The sequence below is a fragment of the Rutilus rutilus genome, assembly GCF_951802725.1.
Source record: "Rutilus rutilus genome assembly, chromosome: 2".
Classification (NCBI taxonomy): domain Eukaryota; kingdom Metazoa; phylum Chordata; class Actinopteri; order Cypriniformes; family Leuciscidae; genus Rutilus; species Rutilus rutilus.
The window spans coordinates 9,535,516-9,552,766 of NC_140210.1; the positions used below are offsets into that span (position 1 = coordinate 9,535,516).

Below are 17,251 nucleotides of genomic sequence, written 5' to 3' on the forward strand. Positions count from 1 at the left end.
AAAACAACTGTTATTTTTTGCTGATGTCATTAAAGGGTTCGCTCACCCAAAAATGAAAATTCTGTCATTAATTTCTCACCCTCATGTCGTTCCAAACCTGTAAGACTTTCGTTCATCTTTGGAACACAAATGAAGATTTTTTAATGAAATCTGAGAGATTTCTGTCCCTCCATTGGCAGCTACGCAACTACCACTTTGACGCTTCAAAAAAGTTCATGAAGAGATTGCAAAACTAATCTATATGAATTGAAAGGTTTAGTCCAAATTTTCTAAAGAGGCTAGATCGCTTTATACGATGAACAGATTGAATTTAGGCTTTTATTCACCGAAGAAAAACAAAAGTCTTACAGGTTTGGCACGACATAAGTGTGAGTAAATGATGAAAGAATGAAAAAATTTTGGCTGAACTTACAGCTAATGTAGGCTAATGTTAACCAGCAGCCAAATAGCTACTTAGGCATTGTTTTGGGGTACTCGCTCCATTCTGGAATGGAATGGAATGGCCAATCAGTTCCCAACGAATCAAATCAAGTCCCACACTTCTCATTAAACATTGTCTTTCACTTGAAAATATGTAAATTTATGGAAGTCAAGGTTGCAAAAAAAGGCAATTCACGTTGACTTCAAATTAAAGAACATGAATGGATACCTGCAGAAGCCTCCATCTCATGTTGAGGTCATCGATTCTGCTCAGGTTGTCTGGAGAGAGCTGAATGTCAGGTGGTCTAAATGTGGAGGCCAGTTGGTTGACCTGATTTACATTATCCTGAATGGGAGCTATCTCCTCCTGGAACACCTGGAAAAATACATAAAACCTTAATGTCTTTTGGCCCAAAGGTTTAAAGATTAAAATAATAAACATATATACCACAGTAAAAACATGCTAATCCAAGTTGCTTCAGAGTATACCATGGTATTGCCATTGTACATGTCCAAAAAAGCTTCTTTTTTTTAATAAGGGATAAGAGGATACTGACCTTTACTCTATCTATGTGGTTTTGCAAATCATCTACAACCAGCTCCCCAACAGGCTTCCAAGAATTCTTCACGGTCTCAGCCTGCCGTAGCTTGAAGTCCAGCTGATCCTGGGCGTCCTGCAGCTCCATCAGCCTCTCCATGGCCAATTCCAGCTGTTGCTGCCAGTCAACAGCAGCTGCACCCAAATTCTTCCAGCGAACCGTTACATCCTCCACTTCTTTACGCAATATGCGGCCCACATTTTGAACCCTCTCCTCAGGACTTACATCTGGGCAGCACACAAAGTGAAATACAGGTTAGAGCATCTATAAGTTATTGTATTGGGCATATGTGTAGGTGCAGAAGACTTCATACCCTTTTGTCCAGGCCTTTGTTTCAGACCCTCATGAGGCATCTCGGCAAGGAAGGTTTTAGCATTGTCAAGTGTTCCATTGATTACAGGTTCTTTGGCACCCAACTCTCTTCTGAAGACCTGTGAAAGCACAATGACTTGCTACCAAAAGTACTAAACGTCACTATGAGTGGTGAACATTTGTGCAACTTTAGCACTAAATCCTGCAAAAACCTGCATTTTATTCACATACTGTACACCCCCCTCCAGTCAAACTTAACCAGGTGCTATTTTTTTCTGGTATAGTGCTTCCTCATGCATATTTAAATCAAGCCATTGTCATTCTTTCCTGGGCAAACATGCCTCCTTCCTATGCAAATAAGGCTCATCATAGAATGCACTGGATTCACAAATATCAGTGCAACCTAATGCAATTAACACAGTGCTGTTACAATGTTTGTGTTCATTTTCTAGTGATCCTGGTCTGAGAGTTTTACTGCTCACTGTCTTTCAGCCATTTTCGGGGCACATACAAACTGTGATCATCACTAATTTTGTGTCTGCATTTACATCATTACATGGACTGGAGGATTCCTTTTGAGAACCAGGTACTAAAACAACACAGACACCACATGCCTTCAATTTTGGTACTTGACTTAAAGCTGAAATCAAATCAAATACTAATATCAGATGAAAACGTTAAAAATCAACTTTAGAAATGTTCCTGTGGCTACTAACTGAAAGAATTTTAAGTTGAGGTACTAAAATCAAAAACGAATAAAATGTCAATCACATAACAAAATTACTAAAGTTTTAATAATTAGTAAATAATTATTTAAATTAAACTGAAAACATATAAATAAAAAGTCAACTCAAAATATTCATAAATACTATACAAATATACAAATATATACAAATATACTTGACTTGACTATCAGTGGGCCCATTTTATTCATTCAGTGTTGTTTTTATGAGCAAAACAAACACTAAAACATTTTCTAAACCATTAAACTAAAAAGTATTGTAGCACTTTATTTTACAGCCCTGTTCCCTATGAACATACTATGTACTTATTATAGTAATTGCAATAACTGGGTAATAACTAACCCTGAACCTAACCCATGTAGTTACCTTATATTAACCAGTACTTTCTTAAGTAAAAATACTGTAAAATAAAGTGCAGCCAGAAGTATTATAAAGCCAACTGCAAGATAAAGCAAGCTGAGCATTATTATTTTCTATTTATTTTCCATAAATTGTTTTTTATTTACTATTAGTGAAAATGTTTCTGTTATACATTTTTCTAATTTTAATAAAAATAAACATGAATTCCACAAGGTTGTGAAAAACCCTTATGATCACATTATCCAGCATGATTTGAGAATGATCTAAAAGGTATCCTTTGCTTCAATGGACACACATGACCTTTTGTGACACTGAGTTCACGTGTGCAGTGCAAATATTTGCTTATACATAACTGCCAACTTTTCCATATATTGTAATCATTATCGCAACATGTAATGATTGCTTTAACGTGCTTAAATGAATACATGACGTTAGCTAACTGCATGATTTGTATTATTTTAGAACTGTGCATTTCTGCAATATGCCCATTACTTTGACACAGTCACCTGATAACAGATCACTCTTAATTGTAACGTAGAAAAATGCTTTTTCTGTAAAGCTGCTTTGAAACGATATGAATTGTGAAAATAAATGTGAATTGAATTATATTTGATAAGCAACATTTATATCATAACTTTTTCTGTTCTGTTCAATATATTTCCAGGTTTGAGTGAAAAAGAAACCTGAGGTTTTCTCAGACAAACACAGCACAGCAATGCCAATTTATTTAGTAGTTTGCAAAAACTTTGTTCAATTACGTTTCTGCTGAGACTCCTACACACATGCCAGTTTACTTCCCAGTTAACTGCACCTGTAGAGTGTGACAGTGACTCAGCTGTCACAGGCAACACACTCTCTGTGCTCCCCTACACTAACTACTTCATGACCACATCCTGTTTACTGCGGCCCCTGACAGCTGATGGCCATCAGCAGATGTTAATTGGTCCACACAACCATGCAAAGAGACAAGGGGACTTTGCACCTCTCCTACGCAAGATATCATCTCCATCTGTTTAAATATTTAACAAGAACAGACTCCGATAATGATCACACTTTGGCGCAACGAAAGACAGAATGCATAAATCACTCTTCATGCTTTCAGTGAGGGGCGAAGAGGACGCGTCCTAGTCTCACCTTGTGCGTAAGGAGTTGTTGGTGCACGGTCGGCACATCGCCCCCTACTGGTTTCTGCTGTTCTAGCTCCTCCCTCTTCAACTGCAGCCAGTTGAGCAGCTCTTGTAAGGACATGTGCAAGTGTTTCCACTGATCCACACCTGTATCCAGATACGGCCTAAAGAGTCGTATGGATGGTAAGATGTGTGATACTGCCAAGTGTGAAATCACAGAGACCACCAGAGAGCACTATGCTGTCACACCACAGTTGAATTTAACAAAGAAAGTGCTAGATAAAGGTGGAGATTTGAGAAATCTTCATATCTTGTATTTGAATATGCATGACAATTAAAAAAGCTTTTACCAGCTTTTTCCCGTACCAAGGGAAATGTGGCTGGATGAATTAAGACATTATGTGAAAGTATTATTTTTTACATTTGCTGAAAATATGAGTGGGGCAAAAGACGCGAACCTGTTTCTAGGTAGTTGCCAGGGTGTTGCTATGTGGTAAGGTGTTCATAGATAGAATGATAGATGGATAGATAGATAGACAGATGGACGGATAGTTAAGATGGACGGACAGACAGACAGACAGATAGATATATAGACAGACAGATAGATAGACAGACAGACAGACAGACAGATATATAGATAGACAGATAGATAGACAGATAGATATATAGATAGATAGATAGATAGACAGACAGACAGATAGATAGACAGACAGATAGATAGACAGACAGATAGATAGACAGACAGACAGACATATATATAGACAGACAGATAGATAGACAGACAGACAGATATATAGATAGACAGATAGATAGACAGATATATAGATAGATAGATAGATAGATAGATAGATAGATAGATAGATAGATAGATAGACAGACAGACAGACAGACAGATAGATAGACAGACATATATATAGATAGATAGATAGATAGACAGACAGACAGACATATCTAAACCCTAAGTTTGAGTAATGTTCTAGTAGGCTTATACTTTAAATATAAAGTCAAATAATTGCAGTGATTTGCATATAGCATTAGACAGGCCTGGGGCTTGTATATGATCGCATAATTTTTTCAAAGCCCATTTCTGCTCTGCTTGAATTTTACCCAGGTTAAAAATAGATGATTAATTGGTCTTACCTTATACTCATAACTTTGTTACACAACTCATGCCACCGCTGCCCCATGCCATCAAGCCGCTTTTGTAGCACCACAGCATTGTCCGTCCCCTCCAGAGATGACACAATTCGCTGTCCGTTTTCATCTAATGAATGGTACATCTCCCCGTGCGCATCAATCTCTGCTTGGAGATCCTATGAGGATTAAAAGAGATCACAGACATCCAAGTAACAGTTCACTATGTGATTACAGATCAAGAAAGAGTTATACTTCCCCGGATACTTGTTACATGGTGACATGACATACTTTTGGAACATGTTTTTTATTTTTTTGGGTTACACTTAGCAGCGGTCTGTTATCAAGAAATAACCATGTAATATAATAAAATAAAATAAAATAAAATAAAATAAAATAAAATAAAATAAAATATAATATAATATAATATAATATAATAAAGTGCTGTCAAAATTAATGTGTTAACAGGTGTTAAACTGAAAAAATGAATCACATTAAAAATATTTCGTTTTCAATACCTGAAAATCTTAAAGCACTGGTTACATAGGTCAAAAACAACGAAAACAATAACTTGTTATATTGAAGGGCACAGGTAAATGTGGCATTTATTATAACGGGTTTATGTGAAGATTGTTTTAAATTCACTTAAATTAAAAGTTGTTATATTTTCTAAAGCCTAATAAATGTTAAAATTGATAGCTTTCAATTATACTTAATGCTGAATGCTTATAGTTAATGCTAAAACTGAGAGGAATAAAATCAATTTTCATAGATGCATCAGTAGCAGTATTGGTATCGTCATACTGGCTTTCTTTCCAAAAAGAAAAGGAAAAAAAGATGCCAATAAATAAATATTTCAAACAGGCAATTGTCTGTTGTTTCTACATTAATTTGGAGTTTAAATGTTAAATTATTAATAATGTATACTAAATTGTATACATTATATTTTTATAGCAATATTTCAAAATTCGTGATTTAAATGGAAATATTTTTTTTCCTCACCATATTTCACAAATCACTATAACTGTAATGATATATTCAAATGCAAAACAACTGCAAAAAAACTTAAACAAATATTAATAAAAAGAAGCTTTTGCATTAGTTTAGAATAGATACTAACAATAATGTTAACAAGCCAAACATTTTTAAGTGCTTGGTTCCCATAGTTTGAGAAGGCATAAACTAATTTCATTCAAAGTCATGATGCAAGCCAAACAAATCCAAAGTCACGAAGCAACTGTGAAGCTGACAGTGAAGATCAAACCTTAACATGATATGTCTTCCTGTGCAACATATCCAGTGAATGAGCGACATCAATTGAATCGAAAACTGTCAACAGCGACAATCCTTTAAATTCCCAACCATGTGGACGTGTCTGACGCGAGGCAAAAACCAGGGAGAAAGGGACATCGCGAGGATGAGAGCGAGAAAATGTATTCTGCGACCATGTGTCTACATGCGACGTGAAACGAGCTGCAGAATGCCAGTGGCGGAGGCACACTGGCCCTGTTGTTTGAGGCGAGAGTGGGCACTGCGAGCGAGGACTGGGTCAGAGATGGTTTTCTGGGAGAACAGAGGCTTCTCTTTATAGCCCACGTCTTTGTCTGCCTCTTCATATTTAACTGCGTCTCTGCACCGTTGCCAAACGCACATATCTCCCATACCAGTGAGCGGCGGGCGACCTGGACAATGGACCCGTCAGTTTCATCAGCCTTCCTGATAAATATCACTTTAACTCCAAAGGGATAATAATAAGAATGGAGTTTCACTTTTTTTTTTTTTTTCAGTAATTTCATTATAATGTTTATGTCCTAAAACCGCATGAAACACTACTCTGTAGAACTGTTTAAATCTAAGGATATTTATATCTCAAAATAAAATCAGTATTTTAATGCAGAAATGTTGCATGTGGATGACATTATACACTGAAATTTCGTTTTTAAAGTTGTATATAAAACAAAATACTACTATTTAGTCTTTCTACTTCAAAATTTCATGTTTAATTCAATGTGTTATCTGCTATTTCTGTGTAATTATTTGTGAAATTTACTAGCAATTTTCGAATTAAAATAGTTTCTACACAAAAAAATTCAGCGTAGAATGTTTTATAAAAGGGAACAAGTAAATAGTAGCTTACTTTTAAAAAATGTAATATATATTGTGCACAGATGTTTGTGAAGAACTTCAAATAGGTAACTTGTGGAGCAGGGTTTCTCTCAACAGTGAGTGTGGCTGGCAGAAAAGGGAAAACCCGGACTGGAGCTGGAGCGGAGTGACTACATGCTTTAAAAGAGGAGGGGAAACTGCTGTTACGTACAGTACGCATACTGCTCATATACCTGCCATTGCCCGAATAAATGCCGCACTGTGGCAGGGTTTTCCAGAAGTCCCTCCTTAAATGTGGCATCTTGTAAGACATTGGCTGTGGTTTCTGCCTCAGTGAGCCAATTCAGGAATTTTTCCAGGTCCAAGTAGAAATGCTGCAATTGCCGTAGTCCAGCTTCCAGATCTGCCTCCTTGTCCCCTACACTGAAAAGGGTAATGACTTCATTGTTATACAGAAATAAAGTTGTTAAATTAGTACCCTAATATACTTCAATATTAAATAAATGTTATTACTGGATTGTTAAATTTGCTTCAAACATCAAGCCGCAGGATTCTCCTGAAAGCAATCGAACCTTAAAATGCATTTGAAATAACCTCTTACGTACCCTTACTGTATCAGCAGTGCATTATTTTCACGCCATAAATACTTCCTTTCTATGAAAACATTATTATATGCCACTCCACTGGTTGGTGATACTGAAAAATGTAAGATTTAAACAGAAGCTCACCGCTTATAGATGTTGGCCCAAGCCAGATTCATGCTCTCAGTCATTTGTTTAACTTTGCTTGTGTCGTCATCTGCATACAGGGTCAATAGTTTGTTTGCCAGCTCATTGGTGACATTTATGTGAGCTTGCCACTGCTGTATATCCTTAGAAAGTTGCTGCAATAAAATAATATAGCGTTTATTTGTGTTAATCAAATCACATGCATTCATCTAAAGATTTTTCAAGGAATACAAGCGCACTGAATCAGTTTATTAGTCATAGATATTGTGTTTATTTTACATTACCTTGACATCTGCATTTTGGCCTTTTAAATCATCAACACTGTGCGAAATTTTCTTCCAGCCTTCTAGTTTTTCATTGGCTTTCTTAATGAGGGGCTCCACCTTTTTTCTGGCCTCCAACCAATCACTGGAGTCCTTATACATGTTCTGCAGCTGAAGGACCCGGTCCATCAGCTTGGTGTGGGAATCCTCCCAATGTGCCTGCAATTTTTCAACTTGAAATAGAAGAGAACATTTCTAAGGAAAATTTCAGAAAATGGCTTAAACAATCTTAGTTCACATAATGGACATGATAAATAAAGACAATATAATAAATCAAATCAATCAAGCGATAAATTATTGATTGGTTGATTCTGTTAACCAAATACAGTTTTACATGCACGTTTGCCTTACAGCACACTGTAGTTCGTGTTCAGTAGTGCTGTCTTATAATGATATGACCTTGAGATGCCCAGTAAGACACAATCCTTGGCACCGGTCATTGTTTAATTTCTGCATTTTTTCTGCTGCTACAATGTTGACAGCCCCATATCACCACAAATAAAGTGCATCACTGAAAGAGGATATGGATATGGACGAGGCAAATCTGACTTACTGCGCTCTGTAATGGTTGCCCGTGTCTCAGGGTTATTGGTTTTGTTCTTCAGGTTCTGCGCCGCAGTGATTTGTTTGTTCAGCTGTGGGCATCTTTGCTCCATGTCTTGCAGTGTTGACTGTTAGATAGTCACAACATAGAGGTCTTTACTACAGGGTTGTGTGGCATCTTCTGGTCTCATGTCAGTCATATATATATATATATATATTAAATTTAATTTAATTATTTTATAAATGTATATAATTGAACAATATTAATATATACAAATATACAAATACATCCAATTCGATAAATATTTATAAAATAGCTTAATATGACTACATTTATCCAATACCATCACCATCCCTCTGACCATTACATTAATTAAACAATCAAAACAATCAATTTAACAGTATTTTCCGTGAATGAATAACTAAAAATGATAAAGTTCTGCTGTTCATTTCAAATGCAAAAAGGCTAGACAATCATAAAACAGGTCATTAACATATACTGTGCAGTCGATGCTAACTAACATTTTATGTAGACTTTAGGGAAAAGATAAAAATGTTACAAAAGTGTACAATATATCCACTGCAGGACAGCAAGTATTTTTCTGCGGACATGGATTAAGAGCAGCAAGATGACGGCATAAACTGACCTTGAGTTTCACCGTCATGTCGTTGATCTCGTCAAGATCTCCGACCATTACTCTCTGAGTCTGAACCATGTGATCCAAAAGAGTGAGCCAATCATCAAGCTCCGTCCAGGATTTATTGAATTTATCCAGGGCTGCATCTCCTGCTGCACTACCAGTCAATGTTACGGCTGGAAAGTAAAAAATTCTCTTTTGTTCAGACTTTCAGATGTCTAACATCACATTATGACTAACATGAGATGTTCATGAATTTTAATAGAATGTTATTGTAGCTTCAATCATCATGCATTACACGATAGCACACCTGCGAGTTGACATTTGTCTCGCCACTCTTTGAGGAGAACTTGAATGGATGTCCAATCTGCACTGAGGCCATCAAACTGCCCCTGGAATGCATCAATCCAGGAAAATTATATTAAATAAAGTTGCATGCCTTGAAGCTGATAGGCTGATATTAGTCTGATATATTGCATTACAGTACAGTTATGGTAGATACCACTGGGAAGTGTGCAGAATAATCTAATATCATAGTCATAGTGTTTCTGAGATCATATCTAAAGATACTGTGGTCGGTTACACACCTTCTCTGGTTGACATGGAGGTCTCTCCTTTGCCAAAATGGCTTCCACTGCTGGTTTCTTTTCCTTTACATCATCCTCAATCTACACAAAATTAAAATAAGAAAAAGAAATTCACAACAAACCCTCTTTAAAGGAGTAATCTAGCTCTAGGTATATCTATTTTAAAAATAAAAAAATAAAAAAACAAATGTCCAGGTCACATTTCACCCCCCCCCCCCCCCCCCAAAAAAAAAAAAAAAAAGAAGATATTAAACCTTTTTATTTCTGCACAGTAAATGTCCAATGACCATGACAGCCACATTTACCACTAAATTCTAAGTAAAGCATCTAGACATTTTAATTTTAAGCTTTTCTTTATTCTCAGTGGTTATAGTCATTGTATTCTTAGCACTATAATACAGTGTATTCTTCTTTGTTATTTAGATTTAGATTTATCCTTTATATTCGTTCTTTTGATTTTGGGCTGAAATATGGTTTTGAAATACCCTTAACCCTGAAAAGGAGCTATAGTAATAGTTATACTTGCCTTGACAAGCACCATTAACAAGAAACAAAGATTGGGTTTTGAGAACAATATAAAGTGACAACATGCAACAGTGTGCAAATAATCAATAAATAATCAGTTGAGTACAACAGAATCAGAGCGAAACCAGCCACAAACAATTCAAAATCACACAAGTACATGTGTACAGATTTTTTCACAAGTTCAGTCACTGAAAGAACAAATGATTTCCTGAACCTATTAGTTCCATGTCTAGGGAAGTGAAACCTTTGCCTTGATGGGAGCAGACAAAACTATGAAGCAGATGCTGGAATGCTAGGAAAGACACAGCCTGTGTCATCTGAAAGACTCTCTTTGTACAAATTTCAGAGACTGTGCAAAATCAGACCAAAGACTTGGGTCACTGAAAGGTCACATCAGACTTTTAAAAAGAACGAAGTTTCCTTAATCTTTGAACTGAATGAATGAATTACCAACATTCTTGCTTCTAGTAGGGATCAAATCAGCAACATGATGGTTGTCAGCCCTGAACTTTTACCACTACACCACCCATAGCTATTACAGCATAAAGTTTAAATAAGACAGACAACAATATTCTGAAATGTTCTACATATGTGCTTGCTCAAATCTGTGAGATTACCTTTGGGTCTACTGCAGTAGGGGACTGCTCTAGCTGATTCTTTGTAGTGGAAGCCCAAATTGAGAGCTTGGAGAGCTGTCCCTGGTACAAAGACAAATCCCTCAGGAGATCCTCGATTTGTCGCTGCTTCTCAGGAAGATCAGTGGACACCTTTGAAGGAGAGAAAGAGTTCTTTTCAATAAATCACTTACAAAACCTGTTTAGAACATGTCCAGGTCAAGTTTTACCCCAAAATCAAAAGAGATACTGGGATATAAAAAAAGAATATTCGAACAGAATAAATAAAATAAGAAATATAATTTTTCATAAATACACATGCACATATATACATACACACACAATGTTATAGGGTAAGAGACTCACCTTAGTGTATTATAGGTATGCTATTATTCTAGCTAATTTTTGAAAACATCTACGATTACATGGATCTGGCTATGATATGACTCAGTGATAATGTCCTCATTAGGCTGTTAACTGAAATTATGCTTGCATTAATCATGCTAAGGTCACAAAATCATTGAATTTAATTTTCCAGTAAGATCAATAGTAGAGAAGGAAATGAATTATTTGAATTACCTTGGCCCATTGCATGTTAATAACCTTCAAATGTTTCTCCAATGGTTTGGCTTTATCAGCTGGGAGAGATGAGCCTTTGCTGTTGATCTGATGAAGAGTTTGCTTTCTGCTCGGCAGTTCCACCACCCGGGCCTGAAGATTTTCACACACACATATTAATCATCTGCTTCTCTTTGTGACTCATTTTTGGTGATTTGCCTCATGGGAGAATTTTAATTCTAATATGGAGCTAAAAGCTATGTTTTTCACCCATGTGTGAGCTAATTGCATCTTTTTAAGCTACTGATTTTTACCTTCACTTTATCTAATGTTGCACTGAGCTGCTCCTTGTGACCTGCTTCTACAGGAAGTGAAGCTACAGCATCTGCAGCATCCAGCCAGGATTGAAACTCCCCAATGTCTTCATTTAACTCGGCAAGAACAATTTTTGCCCCGGCAGACCTAAAACACACAGCAGCCATGTTAATGCATTCCTTCAAAATAAGGACAAAAGAGGGCAATTATGTAGGTGTTTACTGCTCAAATTGAATTATGCTAAGGTATTCAAACGTGCGCAGCTCTCTCATAAGCTGCCTGCATTAATATGTCCTGAATTTTTACTAACCGTCTCTTGATCTCAGCAAGCTGGTTGGACACTTTGGCCCAGCGGGAGTTGATAGAGGCGAGCTGCTGTTTGATGTGGTCCCTGTCGTCTTTACTGCACAGTGGAGTCAGATCTGTCCCAAGCGCATTGAGCCCCTTCACTGCTGCTTCCTGTTTCTCAAACTCTCCTTGGAGCTCCTGGGAAAGTAGAAAGTCTTAGTATAGACGGTCTGAAAACTAATCTAACATTAATATAACATACTTACTGCATTGCCTAAAAATCTGGTAATACTTTCTGCTCAATAGTTCACCCAAAAATAAAACTCACCTCAAGGCCATCCAAGATGTATATGACTTTCTTTCCTCAGCTGAAGATTCCAGGATTTTCTCTCCATCTAATGCAAGTGAATGGTGCCCAACGTAGACCTTTCCCAACATGCATGTCTCGTGAACGCACTTTGCAGAGCTGCACCAAGGCGAGCATTTGTGGTTAAAAAGTATTTCATTTTATAATTTTTTTTCTGAAAATGACGGATTGTTTTACAAGAGAAGATTATTCGTGTGGAGCTCTTTGAAGCTGCCTAAATATGGATTTTGTACTGTCAAAAATGGTCTATATTGGGCACCATTCACTTGCATTCGATGGAGAAAAGTTTTCCTCCAAAACTTTCATTTCTCTTCGGAAGAGGAAAGAAAATAATTTACATATTGGATGGCCATGGGGTGTAGTCTGGCTATCACCAGACCCCAATCTTAAACATTGAACACTGGTCTGGGGAGTCTGCTATGAATTTTCTACTGCACAAGAGGCGTGATCAACGGGCATAGTTCAAATGACTCAGTACGCAATTGGACAATCCTTCAACCAATCAGACCAACGATCCGGCTGACGTACTTTGCAGAGCTACGTGAAAACTCAAGGCAGGAAATGTGTAACCAAACATGTTGATCAGTGGTTATGCAAAAAAAAAAAAAAAAAAACATGAAAGTTAGTGGTATTTACACCCACTCGAGCGATTTGTTTGCTAAAAAAGAAGCCATTGAGCATCGTCGAGAGGTTAAAGGGAATTGGACAACTGGATTGGATTAAATCCGCCAATAGCGCGCCAGGTGGATAAGCCAGTTTGTGATTGGTTCCCGCAAATTTGTAAAGGAAGCAGGATAGATAAATGTACAGGTTTCCAGCCTGAGCTGCAGGGCGAAATCAAACCGCCGACAGATCAAGGCTGGGTTTACCCAGTCTACATGGGGTGAGTGATAATCAGCAAAACTAGTTCTTTAATATAGTATTATATACAATGTAATTTGTATATATTATCATAATTAAATTATAAAATTGTAAAATTGATGTTTACCTTGAGATGGTCTCTGTTATTAATGGGGTCTTGCTCATACTTCATAATCATCCTCTCAGCCTTTGTGAGCCAATCGTCAAGCCCTTTGAGCTCTTCGCTGAATTTCTTCGATTTTTCAAGGCGTCTGGACAGCAGCACAAGTAGACAAAAAAAAAAAAAAATATATATATTGAGAGTCAGAGAGTAAAGAGAGAGTATGTCCTAAATCAATATTCTGATTTAAACAGCACAATTTATTAGGGTAAAAAGTTAATGTCCACATATTACATATTTATTAGTTAATAAAGCACATAAAAACAATCTCACTTCTGTGGTTTCTTTACTTAATATGGACTATTTGATAGCTTATTTAGCATGACTTCTCTACTTATGACCAGTAGGTAGCGTTCTATACTTAATCTGTTTTTTTTATTTTATGAAAATATAAAAAATAGTTTTTGTTAATTTAAATAAAGCTGAAATAAAATATAAATATTAGATTAAAAACAAACAAACAATTTAAATATAGATCTTTTCAACTAATTGAAATAAAATAAGTTTAAGTAAAAAATAAGTTAAATAAAATAAGTTAAGCACTTTGCAAGAACTAAAATTACAAAAAAATAAAACTGAAAAATAGAAATAAAATGACAAGCACATAAAAATTACTAAAATAAAACAGAAAAACACAAAATATAAAAATAAAAGATATATAATAAATCGTTAACAAAAAAGAAAATATATTCTTATGCATGCACATACAGAATCACATTCATGTTTCTGTAATAGATCTAAAAGAAATATGGTACAGTGCATTTAGAAAGATGTAGAATAACCTTAGAAAATAATTCAAGTTTATACAAAGACAGACTCTTCTGAACAATTCACCGACTGAATAACACACACTATTTTGCTATTGGCAAAATTACAACAGCGTGATGTCATTCATCCTTACGTGAGTCTGTCGTGATAGAGCTTTTTAAGGTTTTCCCAGTTGGCTCTGAGCAGTTGGACCAGTAAACTCTCCTCAGGAAGAGAGGCTCCCTTGCCCAAAGCCTCTGCCACTGGACTCTCAAGTTTATCCAGATTCACTTTAACCTCCTGAATCACGTGACACAAAAGATTAAAGCATTTGCATTATTTCTGTATTCATTATTTCTGTACTAAAAAAATCGGTATCATGCAGGCCAGACAAGTAATTTGGCAATGTCACTTTGTAAAGAAAGACGTTTGCGTTCTCGAGCCACCAAACACCGTTGTCGTGCAAATGAACGGCCAGAACGCATTAAAAGTTAAAAGTATAGCTGGACAATAGCTTTTCTCTAGAGCTGCTGTAAAGCCAAAACAATCTCTGTTCCATTAATTTCATATTATCACTGCAAAGCTGCTTTGAAAAAATCTGTATTGTTAAAAGCGCTATATAAATGAAGGTGACTTGACTTGACTATTTTTACTGCTGTTTCAGTGGTGTGGGTAAAACAAATTGTTCATGTACAGATAATGAGTAAATCAATAATAGACTGAATCAGCTCATGGACACAAAAATGCACTGGCTAATAAAAATCAATCAAAGAAATGAGACGGTTTATGATATAACCTTAAGGCACTTTTCTTGTTGAGAAACGTTGATGAATGCTGCAGACCAGCGCTCAGGAGAGTTCAGCAGAGCCTCGTTGTCAGCGATACACTGCAGCAAAAACTGCAGCTCCTGCACATACAAGGATGGAGAACAATGCGTCTCATTCAATTCGACTGTTTTACTCTGATGTAAAAACAGGTTATTGTGCAATGAAGAGCAATAAGAAAAATGTATGTTTAAGACAAAAAAAAAAGAAAAACATTTTCACAAATCCCTCATTAAAGACTGTCCATTATTACGTAGCCCCCGGCCTAAAGGGACATGGAAAGGGAAAAAAAAATGAGATGATATATTTCAATGCTTTTGCGTTTGCTCGGAAAAGTTTTGCGTTAATTAGAGAAACTTTGTGTTCGCTCACAAAACTTTGTTCTTTTTTGAGCAAACACAAAGTTTCTTGTGGGAACGCAAACCAGTTTCTCAGGGGAATGGAACATTTTGAGAGCAAATCCAAAGTTTCTCAGGGTAACGAAAAACATTTGCGAAAGAATGCAAAAGCATTGATAAATTATTTTTCCTCCCATCTCTCATTTTTTCCCTTTATGTCCCTTTAGGACACATTACAGTGATTTTACCACAGGCAATTTTCCCCAATATTTCAATATTTAAAATATGCATTGTTAAGATTTACTTTCTTTTTCTTACTATTAACTTTTTTAACCACTAAGAGCAGACTTACATTTTTGTGGCGAACTTGATTGAATTTAACGTCCAGCCCTGCCCAGCGTTTATTGACCGGGAGGAGGCGGGGCTCCACTAGCTTGCCAGCTCCGCCCTCTGAAAGCACTCGGCCCAGTCCACGCAAGTCCTCCAACTTTGGACGTTGATGTTCAATCTCAGAACCGACTGCCTGATAGAAAACATCCAATTATTTTAGTGTACAGTCCTAAAATATTCTTAAACTTGTTAAGATGGAAGGATCTCTATACTGTTTAAAAACATCCCTGGTGAGGAGAACTTTGAAAGGGAATATAATTATTTAAAAGACCCATAGTGTTTACAGTAAAGAAACGTTGGCTCTCACTTTCACTCTCGGCTCCTCTGGGGGATCTGGAAGCTCTGCTAGGGTCTTCTCAATTTTGTCCAGCCACTGCATCATGTCATCTGTTTTCTTACAGAACTGATACCACTGCGGGGCAAGAGCAAGGGCCTTCTTCTTTCTCAGGGCTCTCAGATTCTATGAACGCAGAATGAACATATTATGACTTATTATATACGTCAAAGATTATACAGTATGTCCACTTGATTGCCACAAAGCAAAACAAGATTTACCAAAGTTTTACACACCAACCTTAGCCCAAACACTCCATAGCTTGATTGTAACTACCCTAGAAACTAGCCAAATGTTTTGACCATGTGTCACACCTACTGTAAGAGTTGACCATACAATTATCTTTAATACCAACTATTTTATTCAATTTTACAAGAATTCACTAGTGCAGTATTTCATTTTGGAAATATTTCAAATACCATATCTGATTGGATGAGGGTATTAATGTTGTTTCAGGACCAATAAAGGACTGATCCAGGAACATATCCAGAATGCACTTGTCACAGAATATATATCTAAAATAAGCCAGTCATTGGTTTAAGCATGAACCTCACAAAATTGTGTTAGATATTTGCTTAAAACAAGATTTGTTTTTAAATGAGAAAAACAAAATTATATAATGCATTTATTTAACTTTTAAGTAAATTTGTCTTGTTTTAAGAAAGCTTTACTGAAAAACAATAAATTATTTTTTGTAATGTATAATCAACCAGACATTAAGAGCATTTGCATTACTACAAAATTACACAGTATGGCCAGTTATATAATATTTGATGCAGTACTTAAAGAACAAACATTTAAATTCAATGAAATACAATGAGCCTAATGTCAAGAGCCTGTAAATGCATTCTCATGGCCTTATTTCCGAATAAAATGTGTACTTGACATGTAAACACGCTCAATAATTACCTTTAGAGTGTCATATTTGTCATGAAGAAGGTTGTGTTTCTCACGGACGGCCTCTCTTTTCTCCCCGGAAGGAGCTCTCTTGAGGAGATTTTCTCCTTTTAAGAAAAGTTCATTTAGCGCATCTTCATCTATGCTCTGTGAAAGAAAAAAACAGAAAAATAAATTAAATGTCAAAATCAAATCAATCAATCAGTCTGTCTGTCTGTCTGTCTGTCTGTCTGTCTGTCTGTCTGTCTGTCTGTCTGTCTGTCTGTCTGTCGTCCGTACATCCGTCTATCAGACAATTTGCAGCGAAGTAATGCAGTGATGTACTGTGCCAGCATTTGTTACTCATGAACCAGATCCACTCCCTGAAACTCATTATCTTTCTTGTCATGAGATCTTTACGCGAAAGCTCTGAG

The 17,251-nt window shown here is 36.4% G+C and overlaps 1 protein-coding gene across 1 annotated transcript in view; it reads right to left on the reverse strand.

Annotated features, from left to right (window-relative positions):
• The window catches only part of dmd (dystrophin), a 106,412-nt gene that overhangs the window by 43,140 nt on the left and 46,021 nt on the right, over positions 1–17,251 (reverse strand). Inside the window, exons 39-60 of the mRNA XM_084395699.1 lie at positions 16,851–16,985; positions 15,915–16,067; positions 15,570–15,740; positions 14,852–14,962; positions 14,210–14,355; positions 13,276–13,399; positions 11,943–12,118; positions 11,632–11,779; positions 11,339–11,470; positions 10,763–10,912; positions 9,621–9,701; positions 9,344–9,425; positions 9,043–9,209; positions 8,406–8,523; positions 7,814–8,025; positions 7,530–7,684; positions 7,035–7,224; positions 4,702–4,874; positions 3,569–3,725; positions 1,333–1,450; positions 978–1,246; positions 650–796 (exon numbers count right to left, since the gene is read on the reverse strand). Coding sequence (XP_084251825.1) covers positions 650–796; positions 978–1,246; positions 1,333–1,450; positions 3,569–3,725; positions 4,702–4,874; positions 7,035–7,224; positions 7,530–7,684; positions 7,814–8,025; positions 8,406–8,523; positions 9,043–9,209; positions 9,344–9,425; positions 9,621–9,701; positions 10,763–10,912; positions 11,339–11,470; positions 11,632–11,779; positions 11,943–12,118; positions 13,276–13,399; positions 14,210–14,355; positions 14,852–14,962; positions 15,570–15,740; positions 15,915–16,067; positions 16,851–16,985 — 3,315 coding nt within the window. The remainder of the gene's footprint in view (positions 1–649; positions 797–977; positions 1,247–1,332; positions 1,451–3,568; positions 3,726–4,701; positions 4,875–7,034; positions 7,225–7,529; positions 7,685–7,813; positions 8,026–8,405; positions 8,524–9,042; positions 9,210–9,343; positions 9,426–9,620; positions 9,702–10,762; positions 10,913–11,338; positions 11,471–11,631; positions 11,780–11,942; positions 12,119–13,275; positions 13,400–14,209; positions 14,356–14,851; positions 14,963–15,569; positions 15,741–15,914; positions 16,068–16,850; positions 16,986–17,251) is intronic.